Source organism: Mobula hypostoma, unplaced genomic scaffold (genome assembly GCF_963921235.1).
Source record: "Mobula hypostoma unplaced genomic scaffold, sMobHyp1.1 scaffold_42, whole genome shotgun sequence".
Lineage (NCBI taxonomy): Eukaryota > Metazoa > Chordata > Chondrichthyes > Myliobatiformes > Myliobatidae > Mobula > Mobula hypostoma.
The window spans coordinates 1,811,793-1,837,376 of record NW_026948219.1 but is presented as its reverse complement, the minus strand read 5'-3'; the positions used below and the strand labels follow the sequence as shown (position 1 = coordinate 1,837,376).

General features: G+C 44.6%; 2 protein-coding genes across 2 annotated transcripts in view; both read left to right on the top strand.

Moving 5' to 3' along the window:
- Positions 1–25,584, top strand: part of LOC134341937 (zinc finger protein 227-like) — a 367,790-nt gene that overhangs the window by 122,262 nt on the left and 219,944 nt on the right. The window lies entirely within an intron of this gene.
- The window catches only part of LOC134341926 (NACHT, LRR and PYD domains-containing protein 3-like), a 61,257-nt gene continuing 52,672 nt past the window's right edge, over positions 17,000–25,584 (top strand). Inside the window, exon 1 of the mRNA XM_063039862.1 lies at positions 17,000–19,059. Coding sequence (XP_062895932.1) covers positions 18,962–19,059 — 98 coding nt within the window. The 5' untranslated portion in view covers positions 17,000–18,961. The remainder of the gene's footprint in view (positions 19,060–25,584) is intronic.

Genomic DNA, 25,584 nt, shown 5'->3' with positions numbered 1-25,584 from the left:
GATTTCCAAAACGCATAAAGTTAAAGATGACACATTTCTTTAATATTTTAAGCAAAGTTACTTATTTATTTCCATTTTTTACAGTTTCAAAATAACAATAAAGTGAAAGGGCCCGAAGCAAAAGTTTGGGCACCCTGCATGGTCAGTACTTAGTAACACCCACTTTGACAAATATCAGTTTGTAAACGCTTTCTGTAGCCAGCTAAGAGTCTTTCAATTCTTGTTTGGGGGATTTTAGCCCATTCTTCCTTGCAAAAGGCTTCTAGTTCTGTAAGATTCTTGGGCCGTTTTGCGTGCACTGCTATTTTGAGATCTATCCATAGATCTTAGATGATGTTTAGGTTGGGGGACTGTGAGGGACATGGCAAAACCTCCAGCTTGCGTCTCTTGAGGTAGCCCATTGAGGATTTTGAGGTGTCTTTAGGATAATTATACTGTTGTAGAAGCCATCCTCTTTTCATCTTCAGCTTTTTTACAGACTGTGTGATGTTTTGCATCCAGACTTTGCTGGCATGTAATTGAATTCATTCTTCCCTCTAGCAGTGAAATGTTCCCCGTGCCACTGGTTGCAATACAAGCTCAAAGTATGATCGATCCACCTCTGTTCTTAACACTTGGAGAGGTGTGCTTTTCATGAAGTTCTGCACCCTTTTTTCTTCAAACATACCTTTGCTCGTTGCGGCCAAAAGGTTATATTTTAACCTCATCAGTCCACAGGACTTGTTTCCAAAATGCATCAAGCTTGTTTAGATGGTCCTTTGCAAACTTCTGACGCTGAATTTTGTGGTGAGGACGCAGGAAAGGTTTTCTTCTGATGACTCTTCCATGAAGGTCATATTTGTGCTGGTGACGCTGCACAGTAGAACAGTGCATTATCACTCCAGAATCTGCAAATTCTTCCTGAAGGTCTTTTGCAGTCAAATGGGGGTTTTAATTTGCCTTTCTAGGAATCCTACCAGCAGTTCTCTCCGAAAGTTTTCTTGGTTTTCCAGACCTCAACTTGACCTCCACCATTCCAGTTAACTGCCATTTCTTAATTACATTACTAACTGAGGAAACGGCTACCTGAAAACGCTATCTTTTTTTTTAGCAACACACATCAAAGTTGCTGGTGAACGCAGCAGGCCAGGCAGCATCTCTAGGAAGAGATGCAGTCGACGTTTCAGGCCGAGACCCTTCGTCAGGACAAACTGAAGGAAGAGTGAGTAAGGGATTTGAAATTGGGAGGGGGAGGGGGAGATCCAAAATGATAGGAGAAGACAGGAGGGGGAGGGATAGAGCCAAGAGCTGGACAGGTGATTGGCAAAAGGGGATACGAGAGGATCATGGGACAGGAGGTCCGGGAAGAAAGACAAGGGGGGCGGGGGACCCAGACGATGGGCAAGAGGTATATTTAGAGGGACAGAGGGAGAAAAAGGAGAGTGAGAGAAAGAATGTGTGCATAAAAATGAGTAACAGATGGGGTACGAGGGGGAGGTGGGGCCTTAGCGGAAGTTAGAGAAGTCGATGTTCATGCCATCAGGTTGGAGGCTACCCAGACGGAATATAAGGTGTTGTTCCTCCAACCTGAGTGTGGCTTCATCTTTACAGTAGAGGAGGCCGTGGATAGACATGTCAGAATGGGAATGGGATGTGGAATTAAAATGTGTGGCCACTGGGAGATCCTGCTTTCTCTGGCGGACAGAGCGTAGATGTTCAGCAAAGCGGTCTCCCAGTCTGCGTCGGGTCTCACCAATATATAAAAAGCCACATCGGGAGCACCGGACGCAGTATATCACCCCAGTCGACTCACAGGTGAAGTGTTGCCTCACCTGGAAGGACTGTTTGGGGCCCTGAATGGTGGTAGGGGAGGAAGTGTAAGGGCATGTGTAGCACTTGTTCCGCTTACACGGATAAGTGCCAGGAGGGAGATCAGTGGGGAGGGATGGGGGGGACGAATGGACAAGGGAGTTGTGTAGGGAGCGATCCCTGCGGAATGCAGAGAGAGGCGGGGAGGGAAAGATGTGCTTAGTGGTGGGATCCCGTTGGAGGTGGCGGAAGTTACGGAGAATAATATGTTGGACCCGGAGGCTGGTGGGGTGGTAGGTGAGGACAAGGGGAACCCTTTTCCTAGTGGGGTGGCGGGAGGATGGAGTGAGAGCAGATGTACGTGAAATGGGGGAGATGCGTTTAAGAGCAGAGTTGATAGTGGAGGAAGGGAAGCCCCTTTCTTTAAAAAAGGAAGACATCTCCCTCGTCCTAGAATGAAAAGCCTCATCCTGAGAGCAGATGCGGCGGAGACGGAGGAATCTAGAATGAAAAGCCTCATCCTATGAGCAGAAAGATGAAGCCACACTCAGGTTGGAGGAACAACACCTTATATTCCGTCTGGGTAGCCTCCAACCTGATAGCATGAACATCGACTTCTCTAACTACCGCTAAGGCCCCACCTCCCCCTCGTACCCCATCCGTTACTCATTTTTATGCACACATTCTTTCTCTCACTCTCCTTTTTCTCCCTCTGTCCCTCTGAATATACCTCTTACCCATCCTCTGGGTCCCCCCCCCCTTGTCTTTCTTCCCGGACCTCCTGTCCCATGATCCTCTCGTATCCCCTTTTGCCTATCACCTGTCCAGCTCTCGGCTCTATCCCTCCCCCTCCTGTCTTCTCCTATCATTTTGCATCTCCCCCTCCCCCTCCAGCTTTCAAATCCCTTACTCACTCTTCCTTCAATTAGTCCTGACGAAGGGTCTCGGCCTGAAACGTCGACTGCACCTCTTCCTACAGATGTTGCCTGGCCTGCTGCGTTCACCAGCAACTTTTATGTGTGTTGCTTGAATTTCCAGCATCTGCAGAATTCCTGTTGTTTATCTTTTTTTTTCAGCCTTCTCCTGCTTTGTGGGCATCATTTATATTAATTTTCAGAGTACTTAGAGGAGCCGATGACTTCTGATTGTTGGGACAAGGTTTGAGAAGCCAGGGTATTTATAAAGCATTGAAATTTGCATCACCTGTCCTTTCCTAACGATGACTGTCAACAAACCATAGCCCTAACAAATTATTTAAGGTCTGAGAACTTAGTAGAAGTTATTTGAGAGCTCCAATCTCTTGGGGTGTCCAAACTTTGCATGGTGCTCCTTTCATTTTCTTCACTCTAAAATTGTACAAAACAAAATAATAAACGAATCTTGCTCAAAATGTTGAAAAGAATGTTTAATCTTTAACTTTATGACCTTTGGAAATCAGTTCATCTTCTACTCACAGCTATGATTATGATTATTATAATTGTGATTATGATTATGAGGACGCGCAGTCCCCTTTTATTGTCATTTAGTAATGCATGCATTAAGAAATGATACAATATATTTCCAGAATGATATCACGAAAACACGTGAAAAACTGACGTAAGAACTAACAAAAACCACATAATTATAACATATAGTTACAACAGTGCAAAACAATACCGAAATTTGATTAGAACAGACCATGACACAGTAAAATTCTCAAAGTCTCTCGAAAGTCCCATCATCTCACGCAGATGGTAATCTTCCAGCGCCGCCAACTTGCCGATGCAGCATCCTGGAAGCATCCGACCACAGCCCGACTCCGAGTCCGTCCAAGAACTCCAAGCCTCCGACCACCGCTTCGACACCGAGCACCGAGCACCATCTCTGCCGAGCGCTTCGACCCCGTCCCCGACAACAGACAATAGGCAAAGCCCAGGATTTGGGGCCTTCCTCTCCAAAGATTCTCGATCGCACAGTAGCAGCGGCAGCGAAGCAGGCATTTCAGAAGTTACTCCAGATGTTCCTCTGCACCTCTCACGGCTGTCTCCATCAAATCCGGATTGTGTACGGCATCCTACTTCACAGATACGATATTCATTCGGAACGGCCGCGCGCCGTTCACATTAGCAGAATTTTATTTTTACCAGCGATGCCCAAACGTTTGCATGTCACTGTAAGTGAGATGTTACATGTGAGAGGCAGGACTGACGAGCCCAGATCACTGTCGGATCTGCGTTGGTCGCAGTGAATGCGGGATGCGAATGTAATTAAATCTCCCATCAGCAACTTCTGGCTGACAAAAGCACATCCAGTGAATTTAATGTTAAAAGGGTTTTCATCACACAGTAAGGAGAAACAGCTCAGGTATCTGTAAAGTAAATGTGAGGGCGGGGAAACACACCAGCGAGAGGAAAGTAAACAGACCCATTCGTCATATTTTTATCTGATTGATAATTTTATGTATTTCCAGTAAGTGAACACTAATCGGAATGGGCAAATACATTCTTATCTTTCGGGCGTGGTTATCTCCAGACAGTTGCTGCCCAGCCCATTATTGTAATGGCCCCATTGTGGACAAATATTGCAGATTGCTTTATAAACGCTCCGACACTGATATCAGTGCAGCTGCAGGCAGCTGGGGTACGTTAAATCTGGCGAAAGCGACTGTCCACTGTTCAACAGAAAAAGTAATCCCAACCAGTGCTGACAGCGCCCGTCCTGCTGCAGTGTCTTTCCAATAAACCCGTATCGAACTTTGCCCTCAGCTGTCACCGGGCTTTTCAGTCTGAGAATAAATTGGTCCAGAACTAAACAATAGATTAATTGATGAGACCCACCGAAAGGAAACAGGATCCCTGGAGCAGACTGAATTGGAAAGAGATTCTGTGTGTAATCTTTGTCACTGTGCACTGAAGTACAATCGTTAGCCGGTGCCGAACAACAACCATTTGCTTGACTGAGTTTTTGTGTGCATCAGTGCAAGCACTGGGGAGCAGGGTGTGGAGTTACATCTTGATTAGTGTGATGACCAGATTGATGACCGTGTTCCCAACTGAACATTCCGCCAATTTACTGCTTGGCCCCATATAATTCAGTGTTCAGATTAACTGGAAACAAATCAACAGCTCAGCACTCTTTTTTTACTGTATATTTTTGCGTTACTTTTAGCAAAGACAGGGTGCATCTTAAAACGAGAATATCTAAAATAAAGCTTAAAACTAAATCTCAGTGGCTGTTTATAACAAATATCAATGGGCACGGTACTGTGCACGTCCTGTACCGAATAATGTCGCTGATAGTTTATCCGTGGTTTTCTACAGCTGACACCCGTTCATTTCAATGTTAGACATGTTACACGTCCCTCTGCACAATGCAGTTATAGAGTGGTTATTTGAGTTACTGTTGTCTTCCCGGCATATTGAACCGATCTCGCTTTTCTCATTCGTTCTCTCTCATTAACAAGGCGTTTTTGCTCTGAGAACTGCCGCTCACTGATCTTTTTTTTTTCCGCGCAATTCTCCGCAAACTGAAACTGTTGAACGTGACAATCTCAAGAGTTCACTCTCAAAATCACTGAGATCACATTTCATCTCCATTGTGATGTTTGTTAGAGGCAAAACGTACCCTGTACCAAGGTCCAGGATACGGAGAAACCCGCTGATAACACTGTGGGTTTAGTTAATGATTGTCACCAGGAGCTGACTGAACATTAACCAGGGTGTGTTCATTTACTTACAGAGCCCGTAACACAGCCTTACTGGGACAGGGTGGTAACAGAATCTGGAGCCGCGGTACAAGGTAAGAAGCAGTATATACTGAAATATAAACAGCACAAAGGCAGTCAGCAGACTGAATGAGACTGAGAACTGACTGGGTTGTTCAATAATTGAACTGCGGCGAATCGCTTTTGAAACAATTAATAATTCCCTACAGCTAATCGCATGCATCGACTTCTTGTGCAGGTCCCGGGGGGAGTGGGGGTGGAGCCGGTGTAGTTGGAAGTGTTATCGGAAAAGCTGCATTTTCAACCCAGCTCCGAATCGTCAGCAAAGGCTCGGGAGGTGCCAGCTTCCCGCATCTCGGAACTGTCCCCGGGCTACTGCTTGCAGCAGCAGGAGGCCGGTCCTTCCACGCTCGGGGCTTTACTGATCCCTGACCGAGGGAACTGGGGCTTCGCTTTGTTTACTCATTCACTGGTGGGACCGAGACTATCTGTCCATCCTAGATCACATTTAGATTATTAGATTAGGTTCTATTATGAGGACACTGACATTATCCAGTCCGTGAAGTCCGTATTCCGGTTCACGGTCCAGTCCATCGACCATTGTTCCAGGTTTTTGCTGTCTACCCTGTTTCTGTTCTTCTTGAGCTCTAATTGAGGCAGCTGATGTTCGTTGGCGCTGGCTGCATAAATACCTTCAGAGACCAGGCCGTGGCGGCTGGATTGTTCTTGTGCTACTCCTTGTATCCCTTCCACTGCCTCCTGTTTCCTCGCCTGAAGCCCTGCCTTGTCTTGCCGGTAACTATCGCCTCACCTGAAGTTCTCGTCTCGCCTTGCATTGCCTGAAGCCTTGCCTTGTCTTGCTGGTAACACTCGCCTTGTCTCGCCTGCAGTCTTGTCCTGGAGCCACCCTGAACCTACCTCCCTTCCTGTCCCTTGCCTCCGCCCAGGTACGCCAGGCTGTCTTACCGTTACTTGCGGTTGGTTCTGTCCCTTGCTTTCCCTTGCCTCCGCCGGGTAAGCCAGGCCGTCTTATTTCAGGGCCAGTGATCATAATATGATCGAATTTACCCTCCAATTGAAAGATAGTAATGAGGGAGAAGGAAATAGAGGATGAACTGGAAAAGAGTATTTGTGATCCATTTTCACCGTGGAAGATGAAAGTGATATGTGAAGAGAGCAAGAGATTGTGGCTCAGAGGGAAAATAGAACAGCCATGAAATGGCAGAACAGCCCCAGTGACCTAATTCTGCTCTTATATTTCATGGTCACCACGCTGAGCAACTGGGCAGCATCTTGGACTGTCACGATTCTGAGACTGGGTCTTCCACCATTGCTCTTTCCACAGATGTACTGTCTCCAGCACATAATTCTCAGTATCAAAATTTTGAGGAACATTTTATTCAGGAGGTCCTGAAAGGTGAATTCAGGGAGTTTGGAGCCAAGTTAAAGGACAGGACATCCAGGATAGCAATCTCAGTTTTGAAACCAGAGCCAAGGGCAGACGAGTTTAGAAATAGTAAGATAGCGCAGATCAACACGTTGCTGAAGACATGGTGCAGGAAGGAGGGCTTCAAATTTATAGATAATTGGGCAGTTTTCCAGGGAAGGGGGACCTGTTCCTGCGGGGATGGTTTACATCTGAACTGGAGGGGGACAAATATTCTTGCAGGTAGGTTTGTTAGAGAGGTTCCAGTGGATTTAAACTAGATACAAGGGGGGAGGGAACCAGAGCGTAGGAACAGATATAGGCGAGAAAGAAGAAATAGATGATAGTAAAATTGTTTGCACCATTAGTAATAAGCAGAGAGTAAGAGGTGGAGAATTTCTTAAATGCAGTTATTTTAATGCTAGGAGCGTTGTAAGGAAAGTGGATGAGCCTAGAGCATGGATTGATATTTGAAAATATGATGTTCTAGCTATTAGTGAAACATGGTTGCAGGAGGGGTGTGATTGGCAACTAAATGTTCCTGGATTTCGATGCTTCAGGCGTGATAGAATTGGAGGGACAAGAGGGGGAGGTGTTGCATTGCCTGTCAGAGAAAATATTACAGCGGTGCTCTGGCAGGATAGATAGGAGTGCTTGTCTCGGGAGGCTATTTGGGTGGAATTGAGGAACGAGAACGGTGTAGTAACACTTATAGGGGTGCATTATAGACCACCAAATGGGGAGCAAGAATTGGAGGAGCTAATTTGTAAGGAGTTAGCAGATATTTGTAGTAAGCACAAGGTTGTGATTGTGGCAGAATTCAATTTTCCACACATAGACTGGGAAGCCCATTCTGTAAAAGGGCTGGATGGTTTGGAGTTTGTAAAATGTGTGTAGGATGTTTGCAGCAATACATTGAGGTACCAAGGGATGTGCTGGAGCTTTTGGATAAGACACATGGATTGGATGAGATGCACTAAGGCTACTGTGGGATGCGAGGAAGGAGATTGCTGAGCCTCTGGTGATGATCTTCGCATCGTCAGTGGGGACGGGAAAGTTTCTGGAGGATGGGATGATTGCGGATGTCGTTCCCTTATTCAACAAATGGAGTACAGATAGCCCAGGATTAATATAGACTATTGAGCTGTACTCCAGTTGTTGGTAAGTTAATGGAAAACATCCTGAGAGCGTGAATTTATGGACATTTGGAGAGGCATAATATGATTAGGAACTGTCAACATGGATTTGTTAATGAATTAGTGCCTTACGAGCCCAGTTGAATTGTTTGACGATATGACTAAACACATTGATGAAAGTAGAGCAGTAGATGTTTTGTGCATGGATTTCAGCAAGCATTTGCCAAGGTAGCGCATGCAAGGATTATTGAGAAAGTAAGGAGGCATGGCATCCAAGGGCATACTGTTTTGTAGATCGAAAAATTGGCTTGCCTACAGAAGGCAAAGAGTGGTTGTAAATGGTCATATTCTGCCTGGAGGTTGGAGACCAGTTGTGTGTCTCGGGGATCTGGTCTGGAACTCTCGTCTTCGTGACGTTTATAAATGACCGGGATGAGGAAGTGGAGGGATGGGTTAGTAAATTTGCTGATGACATAAATGTTGTGCGTGTTGTGGATAGTGTGGAGGGCTGTCGACGTTACAGCGGGACATCGATGGGATGCCAATCTGGGCTGAGAGGTGGCAGAAGGAGTTCAACCCAGATAAATATGAGCTGGTTCATTTTGGTAGGTTAAATATGGTAGCAGAATATAGAACTAATGATAAGACTCTTGGCTGTTTGGAGAATCAGAGAGATTTTGGCGTTCGAGTCCTTAGAACATTTAAAGCTGCTACACAACTGCTCAAAGCTTGACTCTGTGGTTAAGCAGGCATACAGTGCACTGGCCTTCAACAACCGTGGGATTGATATTCGGAGCCGTGAAGTAACGTTGCAGCTATGTAGGTCCCTGGTCAGACTCCGCTTGGAGTGCTGTGCTCAGTTCTGGTCACCTCTCTGAAGGAAGGACGTGGAAACCATAGAAAGGGTACAGAAGAGACTTACAAGGATGTAGCCTGGATTGGGGAGCATGCCTTATGGGAATTTGTTAAGTAAACCCAGCCAGTTATCCGTGGAGCACCGGAGGATGAGAGGTGACCTGATAGAGGTGTATAGGATGATGAGTGGCATTGATCGTGTGGATAGTCAGATGCTTTTTCAGGGCTGAAATGGCTAATATAAGGGGCACAGTTTTAAGATGCTCGGAAGTAAGTACAGAGGAGATGTCAAGTGTAATATTTTTACTCAGAGAGTGGTGAGTGCATCGAATGGACTTCCGGCAACGGTGGTGAAGGCGGATAAGATAGGGTCTTTGAAGAGACTCTTGGATAGGGGCATGGAGCTTAAAAATAGAGAGGGTGATGGGTAACCGGAGGTTATTTCTAAAATATGTGGAGGTTTGCGCACAGAATTGTTGGCTTGAGGTATCACAGAGTCCTTGGATCTCACTGTTTGAGATCCAAGTACAATGGACCCGGGAATCAAGCTGCGCAGGTTTATGAGGTGTTGAAGCAGTACTTATTATCTAAACTCAGAGGTTTGTTTCTGTAGATCCTTTGGAAGTAATGACTGTCATACGGAGGAGAGTTCCATATGACTGCCATACTGTAAAAGGTCTGGATGGTTTGGAGATTGTAAAATGTGTGCAGGATAGGGTTCTATAGCAATACATAGAGGTACCAGCTGGAGAAGTGGTAGTGTTGGATCTCCTGTTAGGGAATGAGATAGGTCAGGTGACGGAGGTATGTGTTGGGGAGCACTTCGGGTCCAGTGATCACAATGCCATTAGTTTCAATATAGTTACGGAGAAGGATAGGACTGGACCCAGGGTTGAGATTTCTGATTGGAGAAAGGCGAACTTTGAGGAGATGCGAAATGATTTGGAAGGAGTAGATTGGGACAATTTGTATTATGGGAAGGATGTAACAGAGAAATGGAGGTCAGTTAAAGGTGAAATTTTAAAGGTACAGAATTTTTATGTTCCTCTTAGGTTGAAAGGAAAGGTTAAACATTTGAGAGAGCTATGGCTTTCAAGGGATATTGAAAACTTGGTTCGGAAAAAGAGCGATATCTACAATAAATATAGGCATCATGGAGTAAATGAGGTGCTTGATGAATGTAAGGAATGTAAAAATAATCTTAAGAAAGAAATTAGAAAAGCTGAAAGAAGATACGAGGTTCCATTGCAAGTAAGGTGCACATAAATCCAAAGGGTTTCTACAGTTATATTAATAGCAAAAGGATAGTGAGGTATAAAATTGGCCCCTTAGAGAATCAGAGTGGACAGCTATGTGTGGAGCCAAAAGAGATGGGGAGATTTTGAACAATTTCTTTTCTTCGGTATTCATTAAGGGGAAGGATATTGAACTGTGTAAGGTAAGGGAAACAAGTACGGAAGTTATGGAAACTATGATGATTAAAGAATAGGGAGTACTGGCGCTTTTAAGGAGCATAAAAGTGGATAAGTCTCCGGGTCCTGACAGGATGTGCCCTAGGACCTTGAGGGAAGTTAGTGTAGAAATAACAGGGACTATGACAGAAATATTTCAAATGTCATTAGAAACGAGAATGGTGCCGGAGGATTGGCGTATTGCTCATGTTGTTCCATTGTTTAAACAAGGGTTCTAAGAGTAAACCTAGCAATTATCGGCCTGTGAGTTTGACGTCAGTGGTGGGTAAATTAATGGAAAGTATTCTTAGGTATATATAATTATCTGGATAGACAGGATTCTGATTCTGAACAGTCAACATGGATTTGTGCGTGGAAGGTAATGTTTGACAAATATTATTGAATATTTTGAAGAGGTTACTCGGAAACATAGAAACATAGAAACATAGAAACATAGAAAATAGGTGCTGGAGTAGGCCATTCGGCCCTTCGAGCCTGCACCGCCATTTATTATGATCATGGCTGATCATCCAACTCAGAACCCAGCCTTCCCTCCATACCCCCTGACCCCTGTAGCCACAAGGGCCATATCTAACTCCCTCTTAAACATAGCCAATAAACTGGCCTCAACAGTTTGCGACGGTAAAGCAGTGGATGTTATCTATATGGTCTTCAGTTATGCCTTTGACAAGGTTCCACACGGAAGGTTAGTTAGGAAGGTTCAATCGTTAGGTATTAATATTGAAGTAGTAAAATGGATTCAACAGTGGCTGGATGGGAGATGCCAGAGAGTCTTGGTGGATAACTGTTTGTCAGGTTGGAGGCCAGTGACTAGTGGTGTGCCTCAGGGATCTGTACTGCGTCCAATGTTATTTGTCAATACATTCATGATCTGGATGATTGGGTGGTAAATTAGATTAGTAAGTATGCAGATGATACTAAGATACGTGGCGTTGTGGATAATGAAGTAGGTTTTCAAAGCTTGCAGAGAGATTTAGGCTGGTTAGAAGAGTGGGCTGAAAAATGGCAGATGGAGTTTAATGCTGAAAAATGTGAGGTGCTACGTTTTGGTAGGACGAATCAAAATAGGACATACATGGTAAATGGTAGGGCATTGAATAATGCAGTAGAACAGAGTGATCTAGGAATAATGGTGCATAGTTCCTTGAAGGTGGAATCTCATGTGGATAGGGTGGTGAAGAAAGCTTTTGGTATGCTGGCTTTTATAAATGAGAACATTGAGTATAGGAGTTGGGATGTAACGTTAAAATTGTACAAGGCATTGGTAAGGCGAAATTTGGAGTATTATGTACAGTTCTGGTCACCGAATTACAGGAAAGACTTCAACAAAATAGAGAGAGTACAGAGAAGATTTAGTAGAATGTTGCCTGGGTTTCAGAACACCTATTACAGAGAAAGGTTGAACAAGTTAGGTCTTTGGAGTGTAGAAGGTTGAGGAGGGACTTGATAGAGGTATTTAAAATTATGAGGGGGATAGATAGAGTTGACGTGGATAGGTTATTTCCATTGAGGGTAGGGGATATTCACACAAGAGGACATGAGTTGAGAGTTAGGGGGCAAAAGCTTAGAGGTAACACGAGGGGGACCGTCTTTACTCAGAGAGTGGTAGCTGTGTGGTACGAGCTCCCAGTAGAAGTTGTAGAGGCAGGTTCGATATTGTCATTTAAAGTAAAATTGGATAGGTATATAGACAGGAAAGGAATGGAAGGTTATGGGCTGAGTGCAGGTCGGTGGGACTAGGTGAGAGTAAAGAGCTCGGCACGGACTAGAAGGGCCGAATGGCCTGATTCCGTGCTGTAATTGTTACATGGGTATATCGTTACCCTGCCGGACATGTAGTCGTTAATTGTGCTGGGAAAGATCTGATTCAATAAGATAATGATAACATGTGTTCAATTTAGCTGCAGGACACAATATGAAACCTATCCCCACCCACTGGTGACCAATACCAAGTTTTCCAGCCCGGTCTCCGGCCCATTTGAGTTCCCAGTCTTTTGTGGGTTGGTGTTGGAGTGTTAGTTTTGAACTGGAATGGCCGACATAGTGCAACATATTACTGGAAGCAAAGATTCTTGGGTGTGTTGGTGTTTGGGTTATAATGCAGGGATGGGGACTCCGGGAATATGGAGCTGGCAGTGATTGCGCTTCGGCCCAGGTTATGCTTCGGCAGATCAGATGGGATCTTCCTCCTTCCGCTGTGAAACTGAAGTTTCCACTAGCAGAATATTGGTTGTTGGGTAGTTACTGACGACACCAACCAGTCTAAGACCTGCAGGGTGGCTAACGGCAGGTTCAGCTGTGAGTCACTCTGAGGTTTGGCCATGCGATATCACAGTTTTTGCCCCGGGTGAAATGGACCCGAGGATCAAGCTGCCCAGGTTGATGAGGTGTTGAGTGAGTATTCCTGTTCTGGGCTTAGACGCTTATCTGTGGATTTCGAATGCAATCAATGACTGCCAATCTGAAGAGTGAATGAATTGACATATAATCCGCAAAGAGAGAGGCTGTGACTAAATGGGCTGTGCCATTTTTAAACCAGTAGTAATAGACCCGGGGTTCCGTGTTCTAAACGTGTTTGGAAATCCGTCCTCACTTTTAACTGTCAGTTAGACAGTGGAAGTCAAACAGAAACTCAAGATCCTGAAAAACTGCACTAATAACTGAAAGCTTTTCTAACGAACGTTTGTGAACGTGAGTCATTAACTTCGCTGCTCTTTCCACAGCTGTTCCTTGCCTGCTGGGCATTTCTGATGACTACAGTTTCTTTCTATTACTTTCACATTGGGATGGATTAAATCTCCTGGAAATGGAATTGGGCGCAGGCGCTCGATTTATGATAGTTAGTCGAACGACAAAGAAGCCATAGCTTCTCGAGGTAAATTATCCTGATCACACACACAAAGTGCTGGAGGAACTCAGTAGACAAGGCAGCATCTATGGAAAAGTGTACAATCGACGTTTCATACCGACAGCCTTCAGCAGGACTGACTCGCGGCCCGAAACAGCGTCTGTACTCTTTTCCATAGATGCTGCCTGGACTGTTAAGTTCACCAAGCTGCCCAGGTTTGAGGTGTTGAGTGAGTATTCCTGTTCTGGGCTTAGACGCTTAGCTGTGGATTTCGAATGCAATCAATGACTGCCAATCTGAAGAGTGAATGAATTGACATATATGTGTGTGTTTCTTAGTTTTCCAGCATCTACAGAACTTCTCCTCTTTGAAATTATCCTCATAGCAAATTTCCTGTTGTTGCTGAAAATGTGTTCAATATAGTGTTGCTAACAATTCACACGAATGATCACCAGAATGATTTATTTATGTATGCATTTATTTATTTATTCATTCATTCATCCATTTGTTTGTTTGTTTGTTTGTTTATTTATTCATTCATTTATTTATGTCTTTATCCATTTATTTATTTGTTTGTTTGCTTGTATGAGGAGCACTTGAAATCTCTGGGCCTACACTGAGTGGATTTCAAAGGGATGGTGGTGGAGTGTTTACTTCACCCTACCGAATTCTGAACAACCTGGATAATGTGGGCACGGAAACGTTGTTTTCATGAGGCAAGAGAGATTGTGAACTGAGAGCATAGCTTTACAATAAAAAAAAGCTTCCCTTCAAAACTGAGATGAGAGAGATTTCTTCAGCCAAAAGGTGGTTGATCTGTGGATGTTATTGGAACAAGGTGGTGGAGGCTTTGATTGGCGTACATTTATGAACGAGATTAATATATTCTTGATGGCTAAGTAGCCTCAGCATTACGTGAAGAAGACAAGAATATGTCAGGGTGTGTGTGGGGGGGGGGTGCGGGGTTGAATAGTGGAGCCGACTTGATGGACCAATGCACCTAATTCTGCTCTGATATCTTGTGTCTGACCATGACTGAACGATGACTCCTTCGTATTCCATATCAGTTTTTTTTTGAAGTGTCAGGGTCAATTACAGATTTGTTCACTGAGATCATTATATATGTCTTCAACGTTTAAATTTCAGGGAGCTTTGCTTTTGAGAACATTGAGCAGAAAAGTATTATAAATTTTTGTATCATTAACGTGCATCGTTATCTGTCTGGTTAAAATTAGACAGAGATTTATTGAGAGATTTATTGGAAGAAAAACCCCAACTGGAGGCAAACCACGACTGAAGACGAGGGAACAGCAGCAAGTGAACCAGCCCGAGGACAGAGAGCACCAACTGGAGAGAACCCTTCTGACTCAGGGTTTCCATTGATTCAGCCCGGAGAAAGTTTGGTGATTCTCATTTACTCAAACACTGGTCCTTTAGACATTACATTTCTGTACAAAGAAGGTAGGAAATAGTTGGACTGAGACTGAATGTGCCCAGAAATACCAGTTATGCCTCTGTCAGACCCAGTTGCAATCACTCCAGGTCTGGTAATGTGTTTCCACCAGCCCAGCTCTTTAAAGCCACTCGCATTCCCTCAGTGTTTGCTCATTTCAAGCTCTTGTATCCTCTGATGTAAATTTTGGTCACCTCTGATGTTTCTTTGCTTGTCTGTGTTACGTCACATTCATCTCAAAATGCGTTACAATTCCTCCCTTTATAAGATTCCCGAAATGCTTCGTGCTGTCGTGATAGCAGAAATGTGGAATTACCATGAATTTCAGCAACATGTTATTCATCCCTCTGGCTGTTGCAAGCTGCTATGATTTACTTACCTTCCAGTGTATCAGTGTGCAAGCCTCTGTTGAGAACAAACCATTTTCAGGAAAGCGTTGAAGAGCGAACACTTAGAAAATCTAATCACTTTAAAATATTGAGCAGTTCCTTTTCGTTTCTTGAAGGATCAGCTCTAATGCCCCCACAACCTCTTCAGCTAACACTTGCAGCACCCTAGGGTGCAGTACATGTGGCCCGGGTGAGTTCTTATAAATGCGAACCTTCAGTTCACAAGTACCTTCTCTTTAGAACCTCGTTAGAGTGAAGAACAGAGATGGGACTTTGATGGGTAAAAGAGAAACACGGCTGGAGAAGGTCAACGGGAAGAAATCGTTCCACTATTGAACAGTAGAATTGTAGCAAATTCGCTCTTGAAAGCATTAACTATTTCCTTCAGCTATCTGAAGCAACTTTCTCAGCAGTTGCATCGGAAACCCGGAGCCATTGGCCACACCGCACTTTCTGTTCTGCTCCGAATACACTGCCAATATAAGGAGTTAATGGGTTCATTTCATTGCCTGTTCCTCAGACCTGAGGAGGCTCACCGCCTGTGGTGACGTGTTTTTTTTTCAGAACAAATGTCAATCAGATGGTCGTAGTTCAATGAGGATTTAGTAGATTGATAGCTGGTTTGTGTGAATACCCTTGTCAGGAATTATCCCTGAGCTTTTGTTTGCTTTAGCTGAATCAGAAGAATTAGAGGTGAATCTCTGTCATGCCATGTCAGTGGACGAATGGAGAATATGACTGTATTCGCTGGTACTAGGTAAAGACAGGGACTTGATTGTGTCTCATGTTAATTGGATAAACGAGCTGAGCGCTTGCTTGGAACGGAAAACATCAAGCGGGATCTTGACAGGAGAATATGTTTGCTTCTGTCGGGGGCGATGAAACATCGTTTTTTTCCAATGTGATGAATTCCGCAGAGCTTAGATCCTTGGCAGGAAAGGATTTTGCAGGTGGACGCAGGGTTGGGCCGCTGAGATGAGGTTATAGAATGGCGGGACAGGATTGAGAGGCCGAATGGCCTAAAACTAATCCAATATGCCAGCATCAATCTCAGACAGATAGGAGACGCAGTGAATTTAAAGTTTAGAGTTTTCCCATCACCCAACGATGGAAAATGGTTGATGTGTCTGCAAATTCAATGCGATTTCATGATTGCTGCTCTGATGTGATAACTTGTTTCCAGTAAATGAGCAATAAACTGAAGGAGAAGGGCGTCCTTTTCTTGCTGTCGACTTTGACCGCTAGATATCTCGGGCAGATGCTAAATTCGGCAAAGTTGTTCCCCAATTGGCCCTTTTTTGTAATGATCCAACAGCGGACAGCTGTTGAAATGACTTTCTATAAAGGCTGAACCCGAGATCACGGCATCTCCAGGCAGCTGGTGCAGGGCTAGATCTGTAGAAAGGAAGTGAGCAGCGTTCAATGGAAAAACAAATCCCGAATGCATAACTTTTCACAAGAGTTCACAGCGCCCTTCCTCCTGCTATCGATGTGCAATAAAACCATAGGGACTTTTGCCCTCACCTGTCACTGTGGTTTATAGTCTGACAATAAACTGATCCCAAGGTGAACAGTGAATCAGACTGCACCAGCTAAACCGAACCCAGATGCGAGATAATATCCCACTCTGGGGCAGATCAAATTTTGGAGAGAAAGTTTAACCATTGCCACCGTGTACTGAAGTAGAAATTCTGGCTCGATCCGCATGTTAGGAAGACATTCAAGCAAAGAGAGTCTTTGTGTGGTTTAACACAAGCGTTGTGGAACAGGGTGTGGGGTTGTGTGCTGAATAGGGTGAAGTTCAGGTTTATGAGCGTGTAATCGACTGAACATTGCTCAGGGTGTGTTCACTTACTGTTAGTGTCCATAAAATTCAGATGTTCGGATTCGCTAAAACCAGACGCAGGAGTCCAGCACCAGGTTAGAACGGGGACTGTGCTGGGCTGTGTTATGGTGTTTTAAAAAGCCCACTTGTCAGGGCAGTATGTCTAGTATTGCTACCATATCGACATTGTCTTCAAACTCGCGCGGCTTTACAGATCTCTGTGCTTTCTTATTCTGATCGTGTTTTTTTATAGGAAAGGCGAGGTAGATCTGGCAGTAATTTTTATATTCACAAATGTTGTAGTAATTCTCACTGTCCGTAGATAAAAATAGCAAATTCCACACTCATTGGGTACTTTACTATATACTTCCTGTACCTAATAATGTGGCCACTGAGTGCATGTCCAAGGTCTTCTGCTGCTGTTTACCGTCCGCTTCAATACTGACCACTCCGCTACCGTCCGCTTCAATACTGACCACTACGCTACCGTCCGCTTCAATACTGACCACCACACTACCGTCCGCTTCAATACTGACCACTACACTACCGTCCGCTTCAATACTGACCACTACACTACCGTCCGCTTCAATACTGACCACTACACTACCGTCCGCTTCAATACTGACCACTACACTACCGTCCGCTTCAATATTGACCACTACCCTACCGTCCGCTTCAATACTGACCACTACACTACCGTCCGCTTCAATACTGACCAATACACTACCGTCCAGTTCAATGTTGATATCACGCTACCAGGCCGATACGTTTATCAACCTCAGTTAGTTTTCACTGACTTACTAGAATTGGAGGTAACACGACTTTATCCTCGGGTACTGGATGGGAACATTTGCCTGTATTCCCTGATATTAGATAAAGACGGGGAGTTGATCGTATTCACTATAATTTAGATGGTGTGGAGATTTTATCCGCTGGTCGTTAGATGAATGAATTGAGCCGTTGCTGGGGACATCGAACATCACGCGGAGTCTAGACAGGAATGTGGAGACTATGTTTGCTGCTGTAGGGGGAGATGAAACTGGTGAAGATAGAAGAGGTTATTTTTATGAGGTGGAACTAGTGTGTCTTTGGAATTCTCTTCTCAAAGGAAAAGAGAAGCAGAGATTGTTTTTTCAATGTGTTTAATTCCGCATCACAGAGATTCTTGACAGACAAGGGATGTGCCGTTGAGATCACAGTCCAACTGTGATCACTGAGAATGACGGAACAGGGCTGAATGTCCTGTTACTAATTCAACCAGTTATCAGCAATGCACACTGACAAATAACAGACTCACTGAATTTAATGTTTGGTGTTTTTTTTCATTCTTCTCTGACGAGGAATGGTAGATGTATTTGTAAAATAAGTGCAATGCCAGACAAATTCACCAGGGGGAAATGGTCATCATTTCACATAATTGCTGCTGTGACATGGTAACCTGTTTCCAATAAGCGAGGAATAAACTGAAGGAGAAAGGCGTTCCCATCTTGCTGTCGACATTGACCGGTTGTTATCGCTGGGAGATGGTTATCGCGGCACAGTTCCTCCCCGAACGGCTCAGTACCATAATGGTCCAACTGTTAAAAATGGCTCTTTATAAACAGGCTGACCTTGAGGTCAGTGCGGCTCCAGTCAATGGGGGCACGGTTAAATCTGGAGAAAAGGAATGTGCTGTCTTCAAAATATATTCCAACTGCATAATATTTCATTAGAGTTCATTATTCCCTTCCTTCTCCTGTCTCTGTGCAATAAACCCACAGCGAACTTTGCCCTGAGCTGTCGCTGGAGTTTATCATCTGACAATAAACTGGTCCCAAGGTGAACAATAAATCAAACCGACGACACCAACAGAAGCGGACCAGGATGCGGGTTGTGATTCCTCTCTGAATCAGATCAAATATTCGAGAGAAACGTAATCCTTGCACCGCTTGCACTGAAGTATTAATTCTGGCACGGACCACTTGTTAGAAAGACGCGTTCAATCAAAATGAGTCTTTCTGTGGTTTAACATAAGCGTTGTAGAACAGGGTGTGGCGTTACGTGCCGATAGGCTGAAGTTTAGGTTTATGAGCGTATTATCAACTAAACATGGTTCAGCGTGTATTTACTTACTGGTGGGGCCTATGAAATTCAGAAGCTCGGATTCGCAGGAGTCTAGCACCAGGTAAGCACGGAGACTATACGGGAAAATGTTATGGTGTTTTGTTACACAGAACATAGAATAGTACAGCACAGTACAGGCCTTTCGGCCCACAATGTTGTGCCGACCCTCAAATCCTGCCTCCCATATACGCCCCCACCTTAAATTCCTCCAAATACCTGTCTAGTAGCCTCTTAAACTTCACTAGTGTATCTACTTCCACCACTGACTCAGGCAGTGCATTCCACGCACCAACCACTCTCTGAGTGAAAAAACCTTCCTCTAATATCCCCCTTGAACTTCCCACCCCTTACTTTAAAGTCATGCCCTCTTGTATTGAGCAGTGGTGCCCTGGGGAAGAGGCGCTGGCTATCCACTCTATCTATTCCTCTTATTATCTTGTACAACTCTATCATGTCTCCTCTCATCCTCCTTCTCTCCAAAGAGTAAAGCCCTATCTTCCTTTCTCTCTCTAAACCAGGCAGCATCCTGGTAAATCTCCTCTGTACCCTTTCCAATGCTTCCACATCCTTCCTATAGTGAGGCGACCCGAACTGGACACAGTACTCCAAGTGTGGCCTAACCAGAGTTTTATAGAGCTGCATCATTATATCGCGACTCTTAAACTCTATCCCTCGACTTATGAAAGCTAACACCCTATAAGCTTTCTTAACTACCCTATCCACCTGTGAGGCAACTTTCAGGGATCTGTGGACATGCACCCCCAGATCCCTCTGCTCCTCCACACTACCAAGTATCCTGCCATTTACTTTGTACTCTACCCTTGGAGTTTGTCCTTCCAAAGTGTACCACCTCACACTTCTCCGGGTTGAACTCCATCTGCCACTTCTCAGCCCACTTCTGCACCCTATCAATGTCTCTCTGCAATCTTTCACAATGCTCTACACTATCTACAACACCACCAACCTTTGTGTCATCTGCAAACTTGCCAACCCACCCTTCTACCCCGGCATCCAGGTCGTTAATAAAAATCACAAAAAGTAGAGGTCCCAGAACAGATCCTTGTGGGACACCACTAGTCACAATCCTCCATTCTGAATGTACTCCCTACACCACGACCCTCTGCCTTCTGCAGGCAAGCCAATTCTGAATCCACCTGGCCAAACTTTCCTGGATCCCATGCCTTCTAACTTTCTGAATAAGCCGACCCTGTGGAACCTTGTCAAATATCTTAATAAAATCCATGTAGATCACATTCACTGCACCACCCTCATCTATATGCCTGGTCACCTCCACAAAGAACTCTATCAGGCTTGTTAGACATGATCTGCCCTTCACAAAGCCATGCTGACTGTCCCTGATCAGACTATGATTCTCCAAATGCCTATAGATCCTATCTCTAAGAATCTTTTCCAACAGTTTTCCCACCACAGACGTAAGACTCACTGGTATATAATTACCCGGATGATCCCTACTACCTTTGTTTATTAAACAAGGGAACAACATTCGCCTCCCTCCAATCTTCCGGTACCATTCCCGTGGACAACCAGGGCATACAGATGCTAGCCAGAGGCTCAGCAATCTCTTCCCTCGCCTCGTGGAGCAGCCTGGGGAATATTCCGTCAGGCCCCGGGGACTTAATTGTCCTAATGTATTTTAACAACTCCAACACCTCCTCTCCCTTAATATCAACATGCTCCAGAACATCAACCTCACTCATATTGTCCTCACAATCATCAAGGTCTTTCTCATTGGTGAATATCGAAGAGAAGTATTCATTGAGAACCTCGCTCACTTCCACAGCCTCCAGGCACATTTCCCACCTTTATCTCCAATTGGACCTACCTTCACTCCTGTCATCCTGTTTTTCTTCACATAATTGAAGAATGCCTTGGGGTTTTAAGATGGAGAGTGACATAGTTAATTCAGAAACAAAGGTTCTGAACTTAAAGAGGGGTAACTTTGAAGGTATGAGACGTGAATTAGCTAAGATAGACTGGCAAATGACACTTAAAGGATTGTCGGTGGATATGCAATGGCAAGCATTTAAAGGTTGCATGGATGAACGACAACAATTGTTCATCCCAGTTTGGTAAAAGAATAAATCAAGGAAGGTAGTGCACCCGTGGCTGACAAGGGAAATTAGGGATAATATCAATTCCAAAGAAGAAGCATACAAATTAGCCAGAGAAAGTGGCTCACCTGAGGACTGGGAGAAATTCAGAGTTCAGCAGAGGAGGACAAAGGGCTTAATTAGGAAGGGGAAAAAAGATTATGAGAGAAAACTGGCAGGGAACATAAAAACGGACTGTAAAAGCTTTTATAGATATGTAAAAAGGAAAAGACTGGTAAAGGCAAATGTAGGTCCCCTGCAGACAGAAACAGGTGAATTGATTATGGGGAGCAAGGACATGGCAGACCAATTGAATAATTACTTTGGTTCTGTCTTCACTAAGGAGGACAGAAATAATCTCCCAGAAATAGTAAGGGACAGAGGGTCCAGTGAGATGGAGGAACTGAGCGAAATACATGTTAGTAGGGAAGTGGTGTTAGGTAAATTGAAGGGATTGAAGGCAGATAAATCCCCAGGGCCAGATGGTCTGCATCCTAGAGTGCTTAAGGAAGTAGCCCAAGAAATAGTGGATGCATTAGTGATAATTTTTCAAAACTCGTTAGATTCTGGACTAGTTCCTGAGGATTGGAGGGTGGCTAATGTAACCCCACTTTTTAAAAAAGGAGGGAGAGAGAAACCGGGGAATTATAGACCGGTTAGCCTAACGTCGGTGGTGGGGAAACTGCTGGAGTCAGTTATCAAGGATGTGATAACAGCACATTTGGAAAGCGGTGAAATGATCGGACAAAGTCAGCATGGACTTGTGAAAGGAAAATCATGTCTGACGAATCTCATAGAATTTTTTGAGGATGTAACTAGTAGAGTGGATAGGGGAGAACCAGTGGATGTGGTATATTTGGATTTTCAAAAGGCTTTTGACAAGGTCCCACACAGGAGATTAGTGTGCAAACTTAAAGCACACGGTATTGGGGGTAAGGTATTGGTGTGGGTGGAGAATTGGTTAGCAGACAGGAAGCAAAGAGTGGGAATAAACGGGACCTTTTCAGAATGGCAGGCGGTGACTAGTGGGGTACCGCAAGGCTCAGTGCTGGGACCCCAGTTGTTTACAATATATATTAATGACTTGGATGAGGGAATTAAATGCAGCATCTCCAAGTTTGCGGATGACACGAAGCTGGGTGGCAGTGTTAGCAGTGAGGAGGATGCTAAGAGGATGCAGGGTGACTTGGATAGGTTGGGTGAGTGGGCAAATTCATGGCAGATGCAATTTAATGTGGATAAATGTGAAGTTATCCACTTTGGTGGCAAAAATAGGAAAACAGATTATTATCTGAATGGTGGCCGATTAGGAAAAGGGGAGGTGCAACGAGACCTGGGTGTCATTATACACCAGTCATTGAAAGTGGGCATGCAGGTACAGCAGGCGGTGAAAAAGGCGAATGGTATGCTGGCATTTATAGCGAGAAGATTCGAGTACAGGAGCAGGGAGGTACTACTGCAGTTGTACAAGGCCTTGGTGAGACCACACCTGGAGTATTGTGTGCAGTTTTGGTCCCCTAATCTGAGGAAAGACATCCTTGCCATAGAGGGAGTACAAAGAAGGTTCACCAGATTGATTCCTGGGATGGCAGGACTTTCATATGAAGAAAGACTGGATGAACTGGGCTTGTACTCGTTGGAATTTAGAAGATTGAGGGGGGATCTGATTGAAACGTATAAGATCCTAAAGGAATTGGACAGGCTAGATGCAGGAAGATTGTTCCCGATGTTGGGGAAGTCCAGAATGAGGGGTCACAGTTTGAGGATAGAGGGGAAGCCTTTTAGGACCGAGATTAGGAAAAACTTCTTCACACAGAGAGTGGTGAATCTGTGGAATTCTCTGCCACAGGAAACTGTTGAGGCCAGTTCATTGGCTATATTTAAGAGGGAGTTAGATATGGCCCTTGTGGCTACGGGGGTCAGGGGGTATGGAGGGAAGGCTGGGGCGGGGTTCTGAGTTGGATGATCAGTCATGATCATAATAAATGGCGGTGCAGGCTCGAAGGGCCGAATGGCCTACTCCTGCATCTATTTTCTATGTTTCTATGTTTCTATGTTTTCCTTTACCCTACTCACCAAGGCCTTCTCATGCCCCCTTCTTGCTCTTCTCAGCCCCTTCTTAAGCTCCTTTCTTGCTTCCCTATATTCCTCAATAGATCCAGCTGATCCTTGCTTCCTAAACCTCATGTATGCTGCCTTCTTCCACCTGACTAGATTTTCCACCTCACTTGTCACCCATGGTTCCTTCACCCTACCATTCTTTGTCTTCCTCACTGGGACAAATTTATCCATAACATCCTGCAAGAGATCTCTAAACATGGACCACATGTCCATAGTACATTTCCCTGCAAAAACATCATCCCAATTCACACCCACAAGTTCTATCCTTATTGCCTCATAATTTGCCCTTCCCCTATTAAAAGTTTTCCTGTCCTCTCTGATTCTATCATTTTCCATGATAATGCTAAGGGCCAGGGAGCAGTGGTCTCTGTCCCCCAGATGCTCACCCACTAAGAGATCAGTGACCTGACCCGGTTCATTACCTAGTACTAGATGTGGTAAGGCATTCTCCAGAGTCGGCCTGTTCACATACTGTGACAGGGATCCGTCCTGGACACACTTAACAAACTCTGCCCCATCTAAACCCTTGGAACGAATCAGGTGCCAATCAATATTAGGGAAGTTAAAGTCACCCATGATACGAACCTTTTTATTTTGGCACCTTTCCAAAATCTGCCTCCCAATCTGCTCCTCTGTATCTCTACTGTTACCAGGGGGCCTATAGAATACCCCCAATTGAGTAACTGCTCCCTTCCTGTTCCTGACTTCCACCCATACTGACTCAAAAGAGGATCCTGCTACGTTAATCACCGTTTCTGTAGCTGTAATAGTATCCCTGACCAGTAACGTCACCCCTCCTCCCCTTTCCCCCCTCCCTATCCCTTTTAAAGCACTGAAATCCAGGAATATTGAGAATCCATTCCTGCCCAGTTGCCAGCCAAGTCTCTGTAATGACCACTACATCATAATTCCATGTATGTATCCAAGCTCTCAGTTCATCACCTTTGCTCCTGATGCTTCTTGCATTGAGGTACACACATTTCAGCCCTTCTACCTTACTATCTTTACACCGTTTATTCTGCTTCTCTTTCCTCAAAGCCTCTCTGTATGTTCGATCTGGCTTTACTCCATGCACTTCTTTCACTGCTCTATCGCTCTGGGTCCCAGCCCCATCGCAAATTAGTTTAAACCCTCCCGAACCATGCTAGCAAACCTACCTGCAAGGACATTGCTCCCCCTCGCGTTCAGGTGCAACCCATCTAATCTGTACAGATCCCACCTTCCCCAGAAGAGATCCCAATGATCCAAAAATCTAAAACCCTGCTCTCTGCACCAACTCCTCAGCCACGCATTCAACTGCCATCTCCTCCAATTCTTACCATCTCTGTCACGTAACACTGGCAGCAATCCTGAGAACGCCACCCCTGAGGTCCTGTTCTTCAGCCTTCTGCCTCGTTCCCAAAACTCACAGTTCGGGTAGTAACTCACACTTACGGTAGTTTTTCTAGTGTTTCCACCAGTTCAATATTGTGGATTAATGGATTCGTGTATTTTTTTTTTATTCTGTGTTTTTTTGAAGCAAAGACGGTGTGTATCTGTCAGTGATAAAATAAAAATCCCAGCAATAAAACTCACCAGCAGTTTAAATAAACATGGAAGTCTACTCTCAGTGGGCATTTTATTTTGTCCATCTTGTAGCTAATGATGTGGGCACTGAGAGAGTGTTCGGGGTCTCCTGCTGCTCTACCCCGTCCACAATCAATGTTCGGCGTTCAGTGACGCCCTTCTGCACCCCACTGTTGGACGCATGGTTATTTCAGTTACTGTCGCCTTCCTGTCAGATTATATCAGTCTGGCCAATCTCCTTGATCGCTCTCATTAACGAGGCGTTTTCGTCCGCAGAACTGCCGCGATTTTGTGCGTGCAAATCCAAGGAGAAGGGCATCCAATTTGATAACTTTTTCGCTGTTAAAATAAAGAACTATATAAAGGAAATGTGTCATATAAACAGATGATATTTAAAATGATTAGAAAACTGAGGAACATCTGTAGCGGACAATTCTAACCAAACCCAGTTGCCATTGCTGGCGACCCCCACGGACTTGATATACTTGTATGACGCGCCCTCGGCTCCAGTAAAGGTTGTTTCAAAAGTCAAAGGTATGTACTCGATCCTGCATTAGCAATCAGCAAACGTACAATCTTGAAGCAAAGACGCGTACAAGTACACAAATGTAACCTCAGCGTAAACGAGCCGATGATACCCGGCTGAATACTGCGCCGAACAAAGCAGAGATTTGTAACTGATCCCTTCGCGTTTACCATGTCCCCACTGATGCGACAAGTTACCATAAAAAGCATCATAAATTCACAACGCAGAATACAATGCAGATAGAGAACAGATACATGGCTTC